This window comes from Centropristis striata, chromosome 17 (assembly GCF_030273125.1).
Source record: "Centropristis striata isolate RG_2023a ecotype Rhode Island chromosome 17, C.striata_1.0, whole genome shotgun sequence".
NCBI classification, from domain to species: Eukaryota; Metazoa; Chordata; class Actinopteri; order Perciformes; family Serranidae; genus Centropristis; species Centropristis striata.
In genome coordinates this window covers 6,864,009-6,885,067 of record NC_081533.1, presented here as the reverse complement: position 1 = coordinate 6,885,067, position 21,059 = coordinate 6,864,009, and the positions used below count along the sequence as shown (strand labels likewise).

Genomic DNA, 21,059 nt, shown 5'->3' with positions numbered 1-21,059 from the left:
GGTAAATTGTTTGCCATATAGCAATAAAAAATATACTAAAAACCTGGATTAATCTGGTTAGTCACATTGGACTGCTATTTTTTTTAACACTACTATATGGTCAGATTAAGGCAATAATTCGTTTTTTTCATGTATCATGTAAATGTACTGAGTGATGACAATGTCCAGTGTGCCCTTTGGTGTTTGTAGGGAGATCTACAAGCTGCCTTAGATTAAAACAGTCCAATAACTGAAGGAATTCAGCTGCAGAGCGGCAGGAGGGGGTGTTGATGTGGATCTGTGGATGATGACATTAGCAGAGGATGTGCAGAAAGTTGAGAGAAGATTTGACAGTTCCGGAATAAAGAAGGAGTTTGGTTTAGGTGGTCGGTAGATGAGAAGAACCCACATTGGGGAGAGATGTTTCATTGAAATGCAAAGCATTCAAATGAAGTCAGCTCAGGTAGGGGCAACAGGGCTATATCCAGGTCGTCGTGATGGATGACTGACAGGCCGCCACCACGACCTGTGCTGTGCAAGCTTTCTGGAGGTAGCTGTAGCCTGGGGGACATGTCTCATTTAGACTGGTGAAGATACCTTCACCAGCTGGTGCCAGGTCTCCGTAATGCACATAGAATCAAGACATTTATCCAGGATGTGGTCATGCAGGAGGTAACATTTGTTTGTGATAGATTGAGAATTAAATAGTTCCATTTTGATGCTTGATGAGGCAACAAATCGCTTAAATTGGCTGTAATGGACTGGACTTTATTCCACGTTTTCCATCCTGTTCCTGAAAGGTGTTGCCATGGTCAAACTACTTCTGTGCTCTTCTGGAGCTTCTGTGAGTGTAGCGGGGTCGGCGAAGAAGTCCAAGTTGCTTCATAGTTGAGATGCATGACGGAGGAGTGGTGATATTGTTGAGATTCATCAGCTGGTTGACATAGTAGCTCAACATAGTAATGCCGGTTGTTGCTAGCGGTGTAGCTACCAAGACCTCCAGCACAGAGCTGTAGCGACGGTGAGCAGATCCCAGGCAGCGCAGGTGGATATCTTGTGGTCGTGGTAGCAATAATGGGCAAATCCATTGAGCTTCCAAGCAAAAGGTAGCCAACCACTAGACTTGACAAAATCAGAACTGTATCTCACAACTTTACAAAAGGGTCTACTGATCCGTGACCTCGGATAGTTGGGCGACAAGATTGTTTGTTTGAACAAATCATTGACATTAGCTGGTATTAAGAATACAACTAAGGAAAATACAGATACGGTTCGGCTTGGAGAAGCAGCTAACAGACAACACCAGCGTTCTCTCCTCACAAGCAACAGTTTGTTGTGTCATCTGTCCAGGTGTGTGTTTTGTCACCTGTCCAGATATGTGTTGTGTCACCAGTCCAGGTGTGTGTGGTGTCTCACCTGTCGAGGTGTGTGTGGTGTCTACCTGTTGAGGTGTGTGTGGTGTCACCTGTCCAGGTGTGTGTTGTGTCACCTGTCCAGATATGTGTTGTGTCACCAGTCCAGGTGTGTGTGGTGTCTCACCTGTCGAGGTGTGTGTGGTGTCTACCTGTTGAGATGTGTGTGGTGTCACCTGTCCAGGTGTGTGTGGTGTCTACCTGTCCAGGTGTGTGTGGTGTCTACCTGTCCAGGTGTGTGTGGTGTCTACCTGTCCAGGTGTGTGTGGTGTCTACCTGTAGAGGTGTGTGTGGTGTCTACCTGTAGAGGTGTGTGTGGTGTCTACCTGTCGAGGTGTTTGTGGTGTCTACCTGTCGAGGTGTGTGTTGTGTCACCTGTCGAGGTGTGTGTTTTGTCACCTGTCGAGGTGTGTGTTGTGTCACCTATGGAGGTGTGTGGTGTCTACCTGTCCAGGTGTGTGTGGTGTCTACCTGTTGAGGTGTGTGTTGTGTCACCTGTCGAGGTGTGTGTTGTGTCACCTGTCCAGGTGTGTGTTGTGTCACCTGTCCAGGTGTGTGGTGTCTACCTGTCCAGGTATGTGTGGTGTCTACCTGTAGAGGTGTGTGTGGTGTCTACCTGTAGAGGTGTGTGTGGTGTCCACCTGTTGAGGTGTGCGTGGTGTCTACCTGTCGAGGTGTGTGTTGTGTCACCTATGGAGGTGTGTGTTGTGTTACCTGTCCAGGTGTGTGTTGTGTCACCTGTCCAGGTGTGTGTTTAGTCTCACCTGTCCAGGTGTGTGTTGTGTCATCTGTCCAAGTGTGTGTTGTGTTTACCTGTGTGAGAGCTGGGAGCTCAGGTGACAGGTCCACAGATACTCTGACACGCCCATGTTCTTCTCCAGCAGTAACCGTGGTAACACGGCGTCCCCGGGGCAGCGGCGTTCAGTCGGCGAGCGCCGCAGTCTGCTGAAGGTCGTGACCCTGAGGCTGGAACGCAGACAGGTGCAGAGCATGCTGGGAGAAAGGTCAGGACACGCCCGGTACAGGAAGTGGACGTGATGGAGCTGCAGGGGCGTTACAGAGGTCAGAGGTCAGCGTGGCGCTTGTCGTCCCCGTCATTCCACGCCTTGGCGTCCCACTGCTTCGCAATCCGGTAGTTTTTCAAAATAAAACACTATGACTCACCTCCACCGTGTCACCTGGTCGCAGGTTCCTCCTCAGCGCCGGCTGATAGGCCAGACATAGCCCCACCTTCCTGTCAATCACATACAGCCCCGCCCCCTCACTCACCACCTCTGTCACAGTGCCCTATCAGGAGAGAGGGGCGGGGCTTAGCACACAGGTCACATCCTCAGCCAATCGGTGCTCTCATGTTTACCTGGTAGCTGATGACTCTGGACGGCTTCATCCTGACAGCTGATTGGACGTTGTCTCTCTCTGGCTCCGCCTCCTCACCGCTGTCATCGGCGCGTGACATCAGCGGCGGCGGGGGCGTGTCCGGCAGCAGCGGGGGCGTGTCCGGTGGCGGCGAGGCAGCGTGCGTGTGTGTGTCGTCTGTGTGCATCTCTGAGCGGTCAGTCACACACAGGATGTTGTTTCCTCTCCAGCCTCGCAACACACACACACGCAGCACCGTCACACAAACACTCTGACCCACACACACACGCCCCGCCCACCACAGCCGGCCTGGCTCCTAACAACCAATCAGACCAATCAGCTGTTAGCGTTATTATTGTTGTTGTTATTGTTATTATCATGTTCAGGGAGTGATATCACACACCTTCACCAGGACTGGCAGCGCAGCGCCCCTGTCCGTCAACCAGAAGACAAAGAACGGAGTTCCTGCCACGACCAGAAGAGGGCACACTGACGACACCCGTCCATACACAGAGACACGCTGTCCACGGGTTCTGAGAGACAGACAGGCAGGGACAGACAGGTAGGGAGAGACAGGTAGAGACAGACAGGTAGGGAGAAATAGGTAGGGAGAGATAGGAAGACAGACAGGTAAGACAGACAGGTAGAGAGACGGACAGGAAGAGACAGACAGGTAGAGGTCAGACAGGTAGGAACAGATAGGAAGAGAGAGACAGGTAGAGAGAGAAAGTTAGAGAGACAGACAGGTAGGGGTCAGACTGACAGACAGACAGGTAGAGACAGACAGGTGGACAGGTAGGGGTCAGACAGACAGTAGGGAGATAGACAGGTAGAGAGACAGACAGGTGGGGGGTCAGACAGACAGGTAGATAGACAGACAGGTAGAGTGACAGACAGGTAGGGGTCAGACTGACAGACAGACAGGTAGAGACAGACAGGTGGACAGGTAGGGGTCAGACAGACAGTAGGGAGACAGACAGGTAGAAAGACAGACAGGTGGGGGTCAGACAGACAGGTAGGCAGACAGACAGGTAGAGAGACAGACAGGTAGGGGTCAGACAGGTAGAGAGGCAGACAGGTAAGGGTCTGACAGGTGGAGACAGACAGGTATAAGTCAGACAGACAGGAGGAGAGACAGACAGGTAGTGGTTAGACAGACAGGAGGAGAGACAGGCAGGTAGTGGTTAGACAGACAGGAGGAGAGACAGACAGGTAGGGGTCAGACAGACAGGTAGAAAGACAGACAGGTAGGGTCAGACAGACAGGAAGAGAGACAGACAGGTACCTGTCCTGTATTAAACCTGCAGCCTCTCTGACTCCCACCGCTCTGCTAAGCCCCGCCCCCCCTTCAGGACCATCAGCCAATTGCTGCTCAGGACAAGGAGACAGCAAAACAGGAGAACAAATCAGCTCCAGGTAACCTCCGGCCTCGCCCTGCCCTGCGACATCATGGGGGATGTAGTTCCAGTGAGGGAGGAAGACAGGTTGATTCAGCCACAGAGGAGAGGGAGACAGGCACTGCAGAGACAGACAGACAGGAGAGTCCACAGAGAGACAGACAGGTGAGAATACTGAGAGACAGATATGTGAGTCCACAGAGAGACAGACGGGTGAGACAGACTGGTGAGTCCACAGAGAGACAGACAGGAGAGACGGACAGGTGAGTTCACAGACAGACAGACAGACAGGTGAGTCCACAGACAGACAGACAGGCAGCTGATTTCACAGAGAGACAGACAGGTGAGTCCACAGACAGACAGGTGATTCCACAGAGAGAGAGACAGACAGACAGGTGAGTCCACAGAGAGACAGACAGGTGAGACGGACAGACAGATAAACATGTGAGACAGACTGGTGAGTCCACAGACAGACAGAAGGACAGGTGATTCCACAGAGAGACAGACAGACAGATGAGTCCACAGAGAGACAGACAGTTGAGACAGACATGTGATTGCACAGAGAGACAGACAGACAGGTGATTCCACAGAGAGACAGACAGACAGACAGACAGACAGGTGATTCCACAGAGAGACAGAAAGACAGGTGAGTCCACAGAGAGACAGACAGGTGAGACGGACAGACAGGTGAGTCCACAGAGAGACAGACAGGTGAGACGGACAGACAGGTGAGACAAACAGACAGACAGACAGACAGACAGGTGAGACAGACAGGTGAGTCCACAGACAGACAGACAGACAGACCTCACAGGGGACACTGCCGCTGGCATCCGTCAGCCTCCAATGGCCCCGCCCCTCTGTCAGACAGCCAATCAGCAGCAGGCTGACCCGCGGCAGAACGTGGTGACCTGGCACAGAGAGCTCCGCCTCCTCAGCCCACGTTTGCTGCTGATTGGTGCTCCAGGACAGGTTACTGACGCAGGACAGGTGCTGCTGGGACAACAGCTCAGAGACACACAGCGGCCTGGGGACATGTGATCAATAACAACAACAATAATAACAACAATAATAACAATAACTAGAAAATTTCCTCTGGGGAAATTTTGAAAGGGCCACGGGGGCTACTGCCGGTGTGTGTACACTATGATGAGATTCTTCAGAGATTTCAAACTATGCCCTTTAACGTCAAAATGTGTGTGTGTGTGTGTGTGTAATTAAAATCACATAAAGTTAATGTGTGTGTGTGTGTGTGCGTGTGTGCATGCGCGTTTGAAGCATGTGTATGCATGTGTGAGGAGTGTGCGTGCTTACGCGCATGTTACCTGTGTGTGTATGTTTGTGTGTGTATGTGTGTGTGTGCGTGTGTGTTTGAAGCATGTGTGTGCATGTGTGAGGAGTGTGCGTGCTTACGCCCATGTGTGTGCGTGTGTGCGTATCTGTAACTGTAATCACATCAAAGATCAAAGGCAATCAGATCAAACCAATCAACAGAATTAACTGGCACCTGTTAATGTCCCGGAACATTGACAGGTGGAATTTTTGGCCTCGAACAGAAAGCATTTTTGGCAAAACCATAATACCTATCATTGATCCGACTTCACTTTGAGCCTCCTGAGTTCTTCCTGAACGTCTACATATGTTTGTTTTTTTAAAGAAAAATTAAAAAAGAGCTTTGTTAGAGCAATCTAAAAAAACTGTTACATCTCCCTTTTTCCGAAATCTTCGTGCGTTTTTAATATGGGAGCCAAAGAGGCTGTTGGTGTGTGTTGGTGGCGCATCTGTGCGTCCTACGCCCAAACTATAACTCTGACAGCTTTACCAGAGGATTGTGAGGGAGAAGACAAATTTTCCTACATTTCTATGTATAAATTATTTCTGTAGAGTGGAATTTACGGCCTGGAGCGCAGTTTTCAAATGTATTTTTTGACAATTTTTTCTCTCCCTCTACACTCTGGCAATGATGTCACACACTGTGACACGAACATTCCATGCAATACACACCCATTATAATCTCAGAATTTCTCCAAAAATGATCATGGTCATTGAACAGGGATTGATAAAAAACTATATGACCTATCGAAACGTGGATTAGTACACCGATACACAAGACTTGTGTCTGTTTAAAGTTTAAATGGAGTCTCTAGGTGAAATTATGCCGGAGAAGTAGACGTTTAAAAATCTCCAATTATTGTTCTTTTTCGTTCATTTTTTTTCAGCTGTCCCATTCATTTCAATGCAAACATTTTTTTGCATAAAGTTACCTGTGTCTGTGTGTGTGTGTGTGTATATGTGTGTGTGTGTAATTAAAATCACGTAAAGTTACCTCTATGTGTGTGTGTGTGTGTGTGTCTGTGTGTTTGAAGCATGTGTATGCATGTGAGAGGAGTGTGCGCGCTTATAACAATAGTGCCTTGTGCGATTGCCCGGTGGCCCTAATAACAATAATGTTAACGAGGCAGGTTACCTGTAGCTGACAGGTAAGGTGTGTGTGAGCGGCCTGCTCTCCTGGATCTTCTTCACCAAACACACGCACACACCTGAAACACACACCTGATCCATTATTGATCCGTTATTGGAAACACTAACTCTCAGTTTGTTAATGTTTATTCAGGTGAGACACTCTGGGAATTGATTGGCGGACTCACCTGTCAGCAGGTCGTCAGCAGCAAAGGGGGCGGGGCCAGAGAGGAGCGGAGCCAGCTGCTCAGAGACGAAGTTGCACATCTCCTCCAGCCACGTGGACTCCTGCAGGAACACAACAAGTTATTAATGCAGAACTTCATCCACAAACCGTCAGCGGCTGATCCATGAACTGATCACTTCTGTTTGAGGCGCTGTGACTCTGCAGCGCTCAGCGTCCACTGCAGCTCATGTGAGCCGATGGGTGATTTTCCAACTATTGAAACATTTGAGTCCCAAGCAGAAATTAGGAAAACAAAAACACATTTCTCTTTTTTTTATTTATTTTATTTATTTATAACGTACAAAAAATAAATGACAGCTCAACTATTATTTTTATTATATAAAATATGGTTTTGTATGACTAGTTTTTGCTATATGTCCTTCGTCCCTGGGCCAGATTTTGGACATTCAATCCCTCATAATATTGAATTCACTTTTGATTTGATTGTACCTTTATGGACAAATGACACATGAATTGTTTATTTTAATGAAATGAAGAAGAAGTTTACTTTATTAATCCCACAATGGGGAAATTCAACCTCTGCATTTAACCCATCCTTTTTTACACACAAGTGAACACACCATGCAAGGAGCAGTGGGCAGCACATTACTGCGCCCGGGAAGCTGTGTGTCATGTGTTTGTAAGAAATATTAATATTTTATGTATTTTTAATAAAAATTAAAAAAAAACCTGTCCCTAGGGGGTCACTGGTTTATTGGTCGTCATTTCCAAACAGCTCATATTTCCTTTGAATGTACAAATATTCAGAAAAATAGCATTTTATAGTGTGTTTTTTGAGTATGTTTAATGCTAACTCTAAAACAGAGATTAGCATGCTAATATATCATGAGATTTTATAGAAAATGTCACACACTGTCATTTTAAAGAAAATGTCACACTCTGTCATTTCCACCACAGTAATTCCCATCACTTTGTTTATTGTGATGGAAAAGACATGTTGTGATGGAAATGACAATGCCATTGTTACGATTGCATTTATTTGGCTTATATTATTTAAAATACTGTTGTACCTTTCATCAACTAATTCATATTATGTGTACACACAGACTAAAGAATAAATATTTAAATATGACACATCTTTTCTTTTGTTGGCACGCAGGACCACAGCAGAGGAAGAATTAAATCAGATCCAGTTATATACCAAGAGTTTCTCCGAAAAGACAGAGAAAGATACCTGAAAAAAAACAAAAAACAAGGTGTTGTCAAATCTGAGATTTTTGAAGAATTGACACACAGAGAGAAAAGAAAAGTAAGAAGACAACGGAGAACTTCTCAACAAAACAGACGCAAAAAGTTGAAAAGACTGGCTGAAGCTGAATCTTTTATGGCTGCAACAACACCACCACAGTCACCTGAAGACATTGATGTTGGCCCAGAATATGTCTCCCCAGGCAACTCCAGCTCCACTGAACCACCTGAAACACCTCAACCGCCTGCCTTGCACCTAAAAATTGTCCACAGATGAGAGGGAGGAAAAAGGTTGCAAAGACAAGGGCAAAGGTCTACAGAGATCTTTATGCAACTACTTCAAAACTTGAAGTTGCTTTACGGAAGATGGAAAAATACAAGAAAGATGTGACCGACTTAAGAAAAAAATGGAAATGGCCAGTTCCCCGGAACTCAAAACCAAACAACAGATACAAAGAACAAAGGATTTGAGAAGAACTCTCCTGTTTCAGAACACAATTATTTCACAGATAAAAAAGAAATATCAAAACATGCACACTGCTAGAGATAGGCAAGTCCTCTCCAAAGTTGTCGCTGGTAAGCTTCTGAAGAAATACCGCCTGCTCTGCTTTGCGAAAAAGGAGTTTGGATTCTGATCTGATGAAAACAAATGTGACAAGGGCCACCAAACTCCAGTACACCCGAAAAATTCAAAGTAACAGAATCAGCAAAGAAGTGGAGGAAAAGATTACATCTTTTCTGGAGCGAGATGACAACAGTAGCATAACAACGGGGAAGAAGGAGACAATTACAAAGAGCAAGAATAGAATGCAAAAACGCTTCCTGCTTGAGTCCATGAGAATACTTCACCACAAGTTTAGAATGGAGCATTCTGAAAGAGAGAAACATGCCTTTGAAAAATACATGCAAACCTCCAGTTCATGGCAAAGAAACTGTTTTATCACAAAGTGATGAAAAGTACCAATCTCAATGTTCTAATGCAGTAGTTCTCAACCTTTTTGAGTCGCGACCCCCAATTTAACATGCATGTTGTCTGTGACCCCCGCTCACTGAACACAATCTCACAGTTCAGATCATATAAACTCAGTTGATACGAATTTTGGACAAATAATGAAGCAACTAAACCAAAACATCTCTCTGTCTGTGCATTTATATATATTTTTTGATTTTACTGTTACTTTTAATCTAAGTCCTTTGCTATAAATTTAAAGGTCCATTCTGACCTCATGAGTGTGTAACAGTCAGCTTCAAGCCAGAGACTCCTTGGAAAGTAATAACTTGCTACTTTGGGATTTGTCAGAAAAGACACAAAATTACCCAAGAAAGAATCAAATTGACCACAAAATGACTAAAAAAAGACACAAAATGACCAGAAAAGACACAAAATGACCAAGAAGGCACAAAATGACCAAGAAAGACACAAAATGATCAAGAAAGACACAAAATGACCAAAAAGACACAAAATGACCAAGAAAGACACAAAATGACAAAAAACGATCGATCGAAAAATCTGATCAAAGGTTAAAATCACTTATCACATTATACGTACATGTGCTTTACAAGTGTTTGTTATGGTGTGATATACATTCCGGATCCAAAGGTGGCGGTAGTGTGCCGAAACGATGCCGCTTTAAAACGAAGAAGAAGAAGTGTTGTGTTGTGGTCACGCAGCCTGCATGCACCTACACACACCCACAACATGTCTGCCATACGGAACTTTATCTAAGTGAGTCCGATGTCACACACGCTCGCGGCAATTTATGCAAGCGTTTAGACATTTAGAGAAATGTTAGTGTGAGAGTGAGCAATAATAATATGTTACACTGTACTGTGTAACAATGTGCAATAATGCCACCAATGTTCAGACTTCCATTATTATGATGTTTGTTTGGCCTGTTAAATAGGCTCAATTTTTATTTGAATTGTATTTTATATGATATATGCAACAATACAGCCATTTAAAATGGATAGTATGAATAAATGAGTGAACTTTCATCATGAAGCTCTTGCCTGTTCTTGACTGCCCTATAGAGGCCATGTTGGCATATTGTTTTCCACAGTGCCACTGCTGCTATGAAGGAATATTAAAGTTACTGCTATGCAATAAACAAAGGTCAATCTAGGTAATCTAGTAGCATCTAGTAAATAAATGATTACAAGGTCAACATAAATGAGAGACTATAGGCCTGTGCATGAGTGGATGAATTGATGGGGGGGACAAAAAGAGTAAAATATTAATATTAATATCGTCCCACGTGATCGATCAGTTCTGATCGGTAATCCGATCGGTGAGGCTTTAGGTGATCGGTATGTGTCCCAAAAAACCTGATCGGACCATCTCCACTTAGCATTGCGCCACGACCCATCAGCTATCTGGGCTCATCTCAACACAGTGCTTCCCTACCTCAAAGCACTGAACCCACTAGCAACCACACTGTATGTCATCAGTGATGGGCCAACCACCCAGTACAGGTCCAAGATAAACTTATTTTTCTTGAGCAAAATTCCCTTTCAGATTGGTTTCAAAGGGATCACATGGGACTTCCTGGAGGCTGGACATGGAAAAGGCCAAGCTGATGGGATTGGTGCAGCTGTTAAACGGCAGGCTGACTCAATAGTGGCTCATGGCATTGATCTTCCAAATGGAAGGGTCTACTGTGAAGCTCATGTATGTCACTTTGAAGGAGATTGAGGTAATGGACAGTCTCCTTTCTGATGGCTTGCAGACTGAGGGACATCATTTAAAAATTCTAAGCTGCTTTTGCTTGGAACCCCAGCTTTGCAGATGTTTTGGTCCCCAGTCAGTAGACATGGAAGTAACAGGTGATACTGAGACTCCTGCATCCACAAGCATACCTATCACCACAGCTCAGCTTAAAAAAGATAAATGAAATTTTAGTTTCAATTTTGAATATATATATATATGTCATTTTAAAAAAGCAATCATGAACTGGCTTTGTTTTGCAGTTTGTCCAACTTTTGCTATTTGCTTGTAAGTTTCAGCACATAGAGAGCATGGAAGGAGCATTTTTTTTTACCATCTGATTAAATAGTATAGTTCTAAGTTTTAAAATTGCTATGTTTCTAAATTGATGTTACTTTGTGTCAAGGATTGTAATTGTAATTGTAATTTATTTATTTCAAACAGGGACAGCGCACAATAAAACATTAATCTTGTACAACAAGAGAATATGCATTGTGCCAGGTTCTAGCAGATTGCTATTTTCCACCTGTAGTCCCTGGGCAGGTTGATGGAACAATAAGAGACAATATATAAAATAGATAAATAGCAACATTGAAGCAAGGTTCAACAGGACAGGACAGACTGCCTCCCAACACACACACAGACACACACACAATTCATAAATGTGTACACTCTTGTCTTGACAGTAGCCAACGCTTAGCAAGATGTGAGAAGGCATGGTAACTCCTACAACAAATAATGTCAGTTGGCAAAGTATTCCATTGAGTCATGGCAATGCAAGAAAATGATGACTTCCCAAATACAGTTTTGCGTTGGGGTACACTACACTCCCCCCTTGTAACAGATCTTGTTGTTCTTATTGACTTCTCAGAACAGAGTGTAATATATTTTTTCAAGGGGGGAGCTGCAGCATTGTGAATCATTTTAAAAAGTAAGCAGACATTTGAGTGCTTTATCAGATTTAAAGTTAAAGTTTAAAATTTCATATTTATTGAGTATATGACAGTGGTAGTAGCACCATGGCTTTTTATCATGGATTTTGAAGGCATTTTTGTATAGTGATTCAAGTGGTTTTAGTATAGTTTTGTTTGACTGAGACCAACTTGTAATACAATATAAAAAATGTGGTATAATCATAGCATTCAGATACTGGAAGCCTCTATTGTGTGTGAATTTCTTATGTATCTGAAGTTAGCTAGGTTAAATTTGATTGTGTTTCTCAGTTTTTTAACATGGTTTTTAAAGCTAAGAGTTGGGTCAAGGGTAACACCCAAGTATTTAAATTTATCTACATTGTTAATTGTTTGCCCATTTACTGAGACGTCTGGGCATTCTTTCAGTGTTAGCCTGTTGGAGAAAAACATGGTTACAGTTTTTTCTAAGTTTAGGGTAAGGCAAGAGTTATGTAACCAGAGAGCAACCTTTTGCATTGCCTTTGTTAATGTTTTGGCAACCTCTGTAGCGCTCTTACCATGAGTGTATATGACAGTGTCGTCTGCATACATTATTATGCTGACATCATCACACATGGAGGGCAGGTCATTTATATAGATGCTAAAAAGTAATGGCCCCAAGATTGATCCTTGCGGTACACCCAGTGTGCAGGCTTTAAGTGGAAGGAGTGTATCGTTTACACGCACACACTGGCAATGGTCACTCAGGTATGATTTGATCCAATTTTGAGTGTGTGATGAAAGATTATAATTACCAAGTTTGTGAAACAATTTGTTATGATTGACAGTATCAAAGGCCTTGCGCAGGTCTAGAAAGACAGCACCAACCACTCCTCCTTGGTCTAAGTTGGTTTTAATGTCCTCAAGGAAGTAGCAGCAGGCCATGTCAGTGGAGTGTTTTTTCTTGAATCCAAACTGCAGAGGATGTAAAAGTGCCTTGGATTCAAGGTGGGCAGTGAGTTGTTCTGCCACTGCCTTTTCCAAGACCTTTGAGGCTGCTGGGAGTATACTAATGGGGCGGTAGTTACTGACCTCCTGAGTGTCACCAGATTTATAGACTGGAGTTACTATAGCTGTTTTAAAAGTACTGGGAAAGATGCCTTCATTTATAGATTTGTTTATTATTGTAGTTAGTGATGAAATGACGGACTCTTTATGTAACTTTAAAAATGCAGTATCCAGGCAGTGTATATCCTTGGCCTTGCTGTTTGACAAGTTTGATAAAATTGTATCTACTTTTGCCTCATTTAATGTGTTCAGGTCAAATACAGGCCCTTCACAAGTAAATGGTTGCGGAGGGTCTATTGCCGGAAACGTCTGACTAAGTTGCTGCACAGAATTTAAAAAATAATCATTAAAATGAATAGCAATAGCATTGCTGTCATTTAGGATGGAGCCATTTACCTTGAGTTGAATATTCTCATATGTGTGTTTTTCCTTCCCAAGTAATTTATCGATGCTATTCCATAATTTTTTACTGTTCCCTTTGGCATCCCTGATAAGATCCAGAAAAAAAGTTGTCCTGGCCTTTCTAAGTTGTTGTGTAACCTTGTTTCTTAAACTTTTAAAAATTAGATGATCAGTGTTTAATCTTGACTTTAAAAACTTTTTTAGAGCGGTATCTCTCTTTTTCATTATGTCCCATAGATGACTATCAAACCAAGGCAGGTTGTGTTATGTGTTTTGTTTCTTAGACCTTGTTTTTGTATATCTCAATACAATATCCTTAAAAGCAAGCATTAGATCGTTGCTTGCTTGTTCGCAGGATTTGTTATCAGAAATTTCACTCCATCTTGTTTCTTTTATTTCTTTTCTAATGAGTGCCGAGTCTTTTTTAGGGATGAAAGACATATTGGGATTATTTTTCATAGTGTGTTGATTCCTATAACGTGATTTGGTCAGCTTTCTAGCGGCCAGCCTAAGATTATGATCTGACAGACCAGTAATCAGGTTGTAGGTTTTGGTCATTCTTTCTGGTTTATTTGCAAAGATGAGGTCTAGTAGTGTTTGAGAAGATTTTGTTATTCTTGTGGGTTTACTAATCATTTGTGTCATCTGAACATTTTTAATAATGTCCTTGAGCTTTTTCCTACGTGCTTTATCAAACCAGTTTAAATTAAAATCTCCCATAACTATCATTTCACTCCCTGCATACTGTTTGAGGACATCAGCTATACAATCAAAAAAGTCATTTGTAGCAGCAGGAGGTCGATAAACAGCAAAAACAGCAAAAGACATTTGAGGGGATAGTATTATTTTTACCCCTACACATTCCAGGTTGCTTGCAGGTATGTTAATTTGCTCGCTTTGCAGAGCGTCTTTTACATAAATCAAACCCTGCCCCCTTTTCCTTTAATTCTATCACGTCTATACACTTTATATCCATGGACATTAAAAACAGATGGAGGAGTTGTAGGTGTCAACCTAGTTTCAGAAAGGCACAGGTAATCAATATTTGAGTCTGTTAATAAGTGTTCAAGTTGTTCAGTCTTTGATATGATGCTACGTATGTTTAAATGTCCACCAAAGATTCCTTTCGGTTTTGTATTCGGGTTCCACAGTATGCACACAGGTCCGGGATTTAGACATCACCACATAACAAGAGAATCGCGCAGAAAACCAAGGAGATGCTCCGTTTTCTTGATGACTGAGACGTTTTGCACCCATTATTGCTCTGTTCACGCTGTAATTGCTGAACTCGCACTCGCCCATCATCCAAAACTTTGGAGTAGATGATGTATTGGCTCCATGAATCAAGCGGTAGGCTAACAGCGCAGTTTCCTGGAGAGTAGGTCAGCGGAGACGAGTGTTTACAAGCGGTGCACCAGTTCCCCCACAATTGTGAAACTGTGAGGATAGTCAGGAACAGGACGGGGATGATCAGGCGGGAAAACTCCTTAGTTTTGACATGAGAGTAATGTGATCGCCAAGACGCCCAGCTCCCACGTGAAGTTTGAAAATCAGGCGTACTCCCAGTTAGTTTTGGGAAAGGTGAAACAGCAGCACCTGCCACTCTGCTGCTACCTGCCGCCATTGCATCCCCCCAATAATAAAAGTGAACATTGTTCAACAATGCTCTGTGTCACATGTCATTTCCAACACATGCTGTTTTCCACCACACAGTGTCATCTCCATCACACAGTGTCATCTCCATCACAACCCATATTTTCACTAGGGCCGGGACTTTAACGCGTTAATTAAGATTAATTAATTAAACAAAAATTAACACGTTAAAAAAATTGACGTATTTTAATCGCACTTATTTTTGCACCGCGGAACGTTTCTCACTGGATGAGTTTCAGGCAGACCGATTATACTGGAGCAACAACTAGCGTTGATGAATTCAGACAACAACAAACCACAGTGAACATGAAGGAAGAAGCTGATGAGAGCGCTTTGGTTGGCCCCGTGGATGATGGGACATTTTGTTAGTGCAACTGGCACTTTATGTTGAACTCTTTATTGTTTTGGCCAAGGTTATTGAGAAAGTTGGACTGAAATTAATTTGATTTTTTTAAACCAGCTGTTGGTAAATCAACAAAGTCTGTTATGGCCTCTGAAGCAACAGAGAGATATTTTCTAATAGTCAGGGTTTCCAATGTTCTGAATGTACTTGAAAGTATTATGTTTTACTTAAAAAAACAAAGCATTATAGTTTACAGAAGGTCTACCTACCTATAGGCTACCTGAATTTCTGAAATGTACTATATTTCTAAATGTGCTATTGCTACACTTAATGGCAAAAATTGCACTGGTCTGTTGGACTTGAACAAAAATAAACAATATTTTATACATATAGCTTATGTATTCAGTCATTATTCAATGGTATACTAAAAATCCATGTGAAAAAAATAACTTCTCACTGTTCTCAGGTGAAATATTTATATGCGATTAAAATGCAATTAATTTCAATTAATTAATTACAAAGCCTCTAATTAATTCCATTAATTTTGTTAATCAAGTCCCGGCCCTAATTTTTACATAAAATTAAATAAGAATAATTAAAAATAATTAAAATAATAAGACAGTCACACTAATAATATTTATGAGTTTAAAAGAATATGCAGTTATGGTTACAATTCATTTGTGGGATTGGCAACTCATGATTGTGCCATGTAAGAACTTGACTAAAAGATACCAGTAAAACAGTTAAAGGGTATCTGTCATCTAAGCAATGGGAAATTAGTATCTATAAAATGCTTAAAATAAATACAGTTATATATTTGGCTATATCTAGTGTGGAATTTCATTTAATGTTTTGAAAACATGGGTTATGTTAGTCATTTTGTTTGAAAAACACCCTTTTTATGGTGTGATGGAAATGATGATTCCCTCTGAATGTCGGAATAAAATATTTAAATTAATTTTATTACGACCACTATCAGAAAGTGTTTCTACACATTATGGAAAAGTAAAACATACCAATATATGACCAAAGACATGCGTTAGATTTTCTTAAAAATTTCCAGACCAAATTTGACTGTAGTTTGAGAATGACCCCTTAACAGGAGACATGAGTAACATTATTATTAAACTGTTTGTTTCTTCTCTGGTGTTTCTTACGCCGCTCAGAACATAAACATCATTAAATCAGCTCATTTCTAAGAGGAGTCTGGTGATCGGAGTTACTGACCGCTTCCCCGCTGGGGCTGAACTGATCCAGGAGCCGCTGCAGGAGCTCCATGACACTTTATGACTTATTAAATATAAAAACATGCCCAGCAGCCCGCAGAAACCTTCAAATCTTCTTCCTGCTTCTCTACGGTGTCCGCTCAGGCTCACAGCCGTCTGCAGCGCTGCTTGTTTCAGGCGCCACCCAGCGGACATTCAGTGCAACTGGCTGTTTATCCCATAACAGTCATGGCATGCCGTCCAGGGGCCCGTTGCATCCGGATGGAGTCATACGAGGAGGTGAAACACATAATTAAAAAGTAAGGAAACACCGCCACAGTGGTAAAGCAAAGAGAAAACGCGTGGCAAAGTATTGCTGACCGTCTGAATGCGTAAGTAGTGCACAACTACACACTCACCGCTCCGCTGAAACATCACAATTACAATCCAAATAGTTAATTAACATCTCCAAAAACGTAGTTGTACTCTGATTATGAATTAGTTTAATTTTTAATTGAAATGGACGGCAGATATGACTGAAATTGTGTAAATATAACTCCACCAGACTGTATTATTCTTTGATAAATAGATGAGCAAATAATAGTAATAACAACTTTAATTTATATAGCGCCTTTCAAAGGACCCACGGTCACTCACTGACTTTATTGGATTTCCTTTTGGAATATATACATTTTCTCTTTTCTTATATTTAGGGTGTATGTGTCTTCATCTGTAAAAAAGGTTAAACAATAGCTACTCAATAAAATTGAGGCAACAGATTGCACGCAATATTATTAATTAAATCTAACTACATTACAAGTTGAGTTAATAACAACTTTACAGGAAGTTCCTGTCAATTAAAAACGGACTAATTCTATTGTGTTGGATTCATTCAAAATTCTCTTGATTTAGAATTACATACACATAAAGATTATATTTAATGTGATCAAAATAAGTAGATTCTATCTCAAACATTTTTATATTGAAGTTACTTAAACAAATGCCTCAAAATCAAGGATGCATTTATATTTAATACATTTTATAAAATATATTAAGCAAAATGAAATTACTACAGAATAATTCATTACAGTGTCCTTCCCTGGCCACAGAAGACTCTGTGACATCAAAGAGGAGTTCTATAGGATTGCAGGTGAGAAAATCTACAAATGACAGGACAACTGTTACCAGTCATAGTAGGATACTCATTACTTTGTATTACAGGTTTCCCCAATGTCACTGGTGCACTGGACTGCACACACCTCAGCATAAAATCCCCCCCAGGGGCCCATGAGGTGGATTTTGTGAATAGGAAATCATTTAACAGCATTAATGGTCAGGTGAACATAACTTTTTGATATTGTCATTGATTGGTTTAATAGTCCTCATCTTATGCTTTCAGATGGTCTGCTATGCTGATCAACAATGTTGTGGCAGAATGGCCTGGCTCAGTCCATGACTCCAGAGTCTTTGGGACCTCTGGAATCTGTCAGCGCCTATCACAAGGTGAGCCACACAACCATTAATAACCACTTTTTACATCATGGCTGTGTCAAGAATGTCACTCTGTTTGAGGTTGTAATGATGAGATTTTGTGTTGACAGGTGAATTCTCTGGTGTGTTGCTAGGAAACAGGGGATCTGCCTGCCAGCCTTTTCTCCTGACACCATTCACAGACCCAGGAAGCACAGCAGGCCTACAACCATGCCCATGCCAGGACCAGGCCCAGAGATGAGATGACCTTTGACCTCCTGAAGGCACGCTTTCAGTGTCTTCACTGTCCTCCACAATGTGGCCTGCCTGAAGAAGGAGAGGGCCCCCAGAGGGCCCCCAGCCATGGACTGGGACAATCCTGCAATCTTCCCAGATGACGACAGTGGTCGGATGGTGTGGGACCAATATGTGTTAAATTATTTTAGTTAATATGCATGATTTAAATTTAAGTTAAATATGTCCTGCAGTGGCAGAGGAATTTGTGTGTTTTTTTTATTTAAATTGATTTGACCTCTTATGATGATTGTGCTGTATACTGTGTGTATAGAAGCTTGCAGGCAGGCTACTGCATCATTCGTCTGTTCATTTGATGTGTATGGATTTGTCCTGCATTTATTTCAGTGTGCAGACATGCACTGTATTATATATTATAGTATTATATACAGACCTTTGAATGTGTATTTATCCTTGTGTTGTATAATATACTTTGATTCTGTCCTTTCTATCTTGTAGAGTCACTGTGACTTCAGTTTTGAAAGGAGCTGATGGTTTACCTGTTTTGATTTATCCTTATTCAATAAAGGAACATAATTTTACACTTTGTATATATATATATATATTTATATGGGATGTGTATTTTATACGACCGAGTTTTAGGGCCACACTGAGGAAGACTAGCCTGGGTATACCCATACTGCCTTGCACGCTTGAATTTCATTTCGAACCTCCATCCAGTCTGGAAACGAGGGCGGTTTCTTAGCCCTGTTTTAGGGATCCAATCACAGAACGGGGAGGGACGGCAAGACGGTGACGTGTACTACTCGACAGATGGAAGCTTGTAGTTTTGTAGTTTTCCGCTACCGCTCGCTGCTCTAACGCCGGTGATCTCGCTACGAGCCTGGGGACAGCGGAGACGCCCAGAGACCCACAGCAGCTCATCTATTGCCCATAAAATCAGTGGATGTGTGTGGCTGAATGACATGAGGGGGAAATAAGGTTGAAAATAAATAATCTTGCAGAAAGCGAGAACTGGAGAAGCAAAGCAGCAAGCATCACTCTCTCACAGACACACACACCAACACTGCTGGTAGACTGTGAGCAGAGCATGCTGCAGAAAAACGTTGCAGAAGCACAACTGAGCATTTTAGTCTCGAAGTAGAGATGCTAGAGGGCTAGCTATGTAAACATCCATTTCTGTCACTCTACATACGTGATCTGGTAATAACTGATACGATTGGCTAAGAGCTACGTACAGACGCTTATGAAAGACATTCTTAGCGCCAAATAAACGGTTCTGGAGGATCGTTAACCACGCCTCCTCTACAGAAAAATGAATGGCGTTAGCCAGGCTAGAGGAAGACAACAAAAGTCATACATTTATGAGACTGATTCTTTCTGCGGAAAAGATGTATTGTTTTGCATGTTTGCGTCTTTTTAAAGTCCTGATACTTCTGACAATGTGATGCTGATGTCAGCGGGGGGCACTATGACTGTGGCTGTATCCCAATGTCAAGGATCCTTCCTTGGTAGGATCCTTCCTTCGGAGTCGGGTCCTCCAGAGGCGAGGCCAGAGTCCTTCCTTTTACTGGTGTAACGCATAAATGGGACAGCCTTCGGAGTGTGCAGCTGTGCCTCATTGCGTAATTGGACGTCCTGCTTAAATTCAGCGTCACTCTCGGCCTTTTGGCTAAGATCAAGTGTAGTATCTGTTCTTATCAGTTTAATAAAAATAAATTAATACATAAATAAATTCAGCGCCGCAATTTCAAAATCAGTTCACGACATGGATGTGTCATCAGCACTCTGACACATATTTGTATAAATGGAAGAAGATGCTTTAAGGTTGAATCTCCACGATTTATCAAGTAAAAGCCACAAAGTGGATTAAACCTGAATATTAAACTGATCCTGGCTGAATTTGGCCGCTACTTAGTTTCATAAAAGCAGCGGAGGATAATTCATCATGGAAATATGTTCTGTGATTTTTTTATCTTTTTATTCTACAGTACAGTACAATAACAGTTATATATAAATAACAATAACGGATAATAGCGGACTTTCGGTCCCTGTAAACACAATAAAGAAATGTATACCTTTCTGAATGGCATAGTTGCACATAGTACATCATCATCGGACGCATATAAATTAATTAACAATAACTTTAGCGACTGAGACGGTATGTGTCAATATGACGTTTATTATCTTTAGCTTAATATTCTGGCATTTGTTTATGTATATGTTTTTGCTTGACTTTAAACACACATTTTGTAAGTTATGTGATAACATTCAGTGTAAACTGAAAATACTTATTTAAATGCATATTGCGCCGCCGGCGTCGCTGTTTTTACGATCGCCATTTTTACGATCGCCATTTTTACGATCGCCATTTTTAAATGTCCCGGTAGACCGGTGTGCGCAATGCTTTATGGGTAGTCGGAGCGCATTCAGGATACAAACATGCATCCTTGGAATTTGGGCAGAAGAAGGACTCTGTCCTCCGGAGCATCCTCGACATTGGGACAGTCCTTCGGTGGATGTCGATGACGTAGTGTCCTTCAAATCCAGCCATTTGAGCATCCTTCCTTGACATTGGGATACAGCTTGTGTGTCAATAATGACATGTGGGTGTGGTCAGTGCTGGACCCTCATCAGGTGTGGGAAATTTGGGACAGATTGGACAATGTATGGTCAAGTTATAGAGTCTGATGTATTATGGCGAGATGCCATATTTTGCCGGCATGCCACGCCCACATATTCGAAGGTCAGTAAAGGTGTTGATAAGTTATGTTCCCAAAGGGCTTGTAATGGTATTGACCAACTCAGAAATCAATGGGATTAAATTTGTAGGCGGAGTTTGGTAAATCAATCAAATTTTTATTCAAGACTCAGGGTCCATAGGAGACAGATATTAAAAACAGGAACAATACAAATAAATAAATTACACAGCAGACAAAAATATGACAGAAACCAAAAAATACAAAAAGATGATCTTCAGACCGACCAAAATAAACTGTTACGCCAGTGTCTCCAATATACTGAGGAGAG

General features: G+C 42.1%; 1 protein-coding gene and 1 non-coding gene across 3 annotated transcripts in view; one reads left to right on the top strand and one right to left on the bottom strand.

Annotated features, from left to right (window-relative positions):
* ctc1 (CTS telomere maintenance complex component 1) overlaps positions 1-16,446 on the bottom strand; it is a 70,086-nt gene extending 53,640 nt beyond the window's left edge. For both annotated transcript variants that reach the window (XM_059354312.1, XM_059354313.1), the window contains exons 1-9: positions 16,327-16,446; positions 6,790-6,889; positions 6,609-6,681; positions 4,949-5,168; positions 4,033-4,265; positions 3,151-3,280; positions 2,749-3,063; positions 2,556-2,678; positions 2,205-2,434 (exon numbers count right to left, since the gene is read on the bottom strand). In XM_059354312.1, the coding sequence (XP_059210295.1) occupies positions 2,205-2,434; positions 2,556-2,678; positions 2,749-3,063; positions 3,151-3,280; positions 4,033-4,265; positions 4,949-5,168; positions 6,609-6,681; positions 6,790-6,889; positions 16,327-16,377 (1,475 nt within the window). In that variant the 5' untranslated portion in view covers positions 16,378-16,446. The remainder of the gene's footprint in view (positions 1-2,204; positions 2,435-2,555; positions 2,679-2,748; positions 3,064-3,150; positions 3,281-4,032; positions 4,266-4,948; positions 5,169-6,608; positions 6,682-6,789; positions 6,890-16,326) is intronic.
* A 3,238-nt stretch (positions 16,447-19,684) lies between these two features.
* Positions 19,685-19,867, top strand: LOC131990237 (U2 spliceosomal RNA). The gene has a single exon (XR_009396043.1). It is a non-coding gene; the product is annotated as a U2 spliceosomal RNA (small nuclear RNA).
* Positions 19,868-21,059: the final 1,192 nt, after the last annotated feature.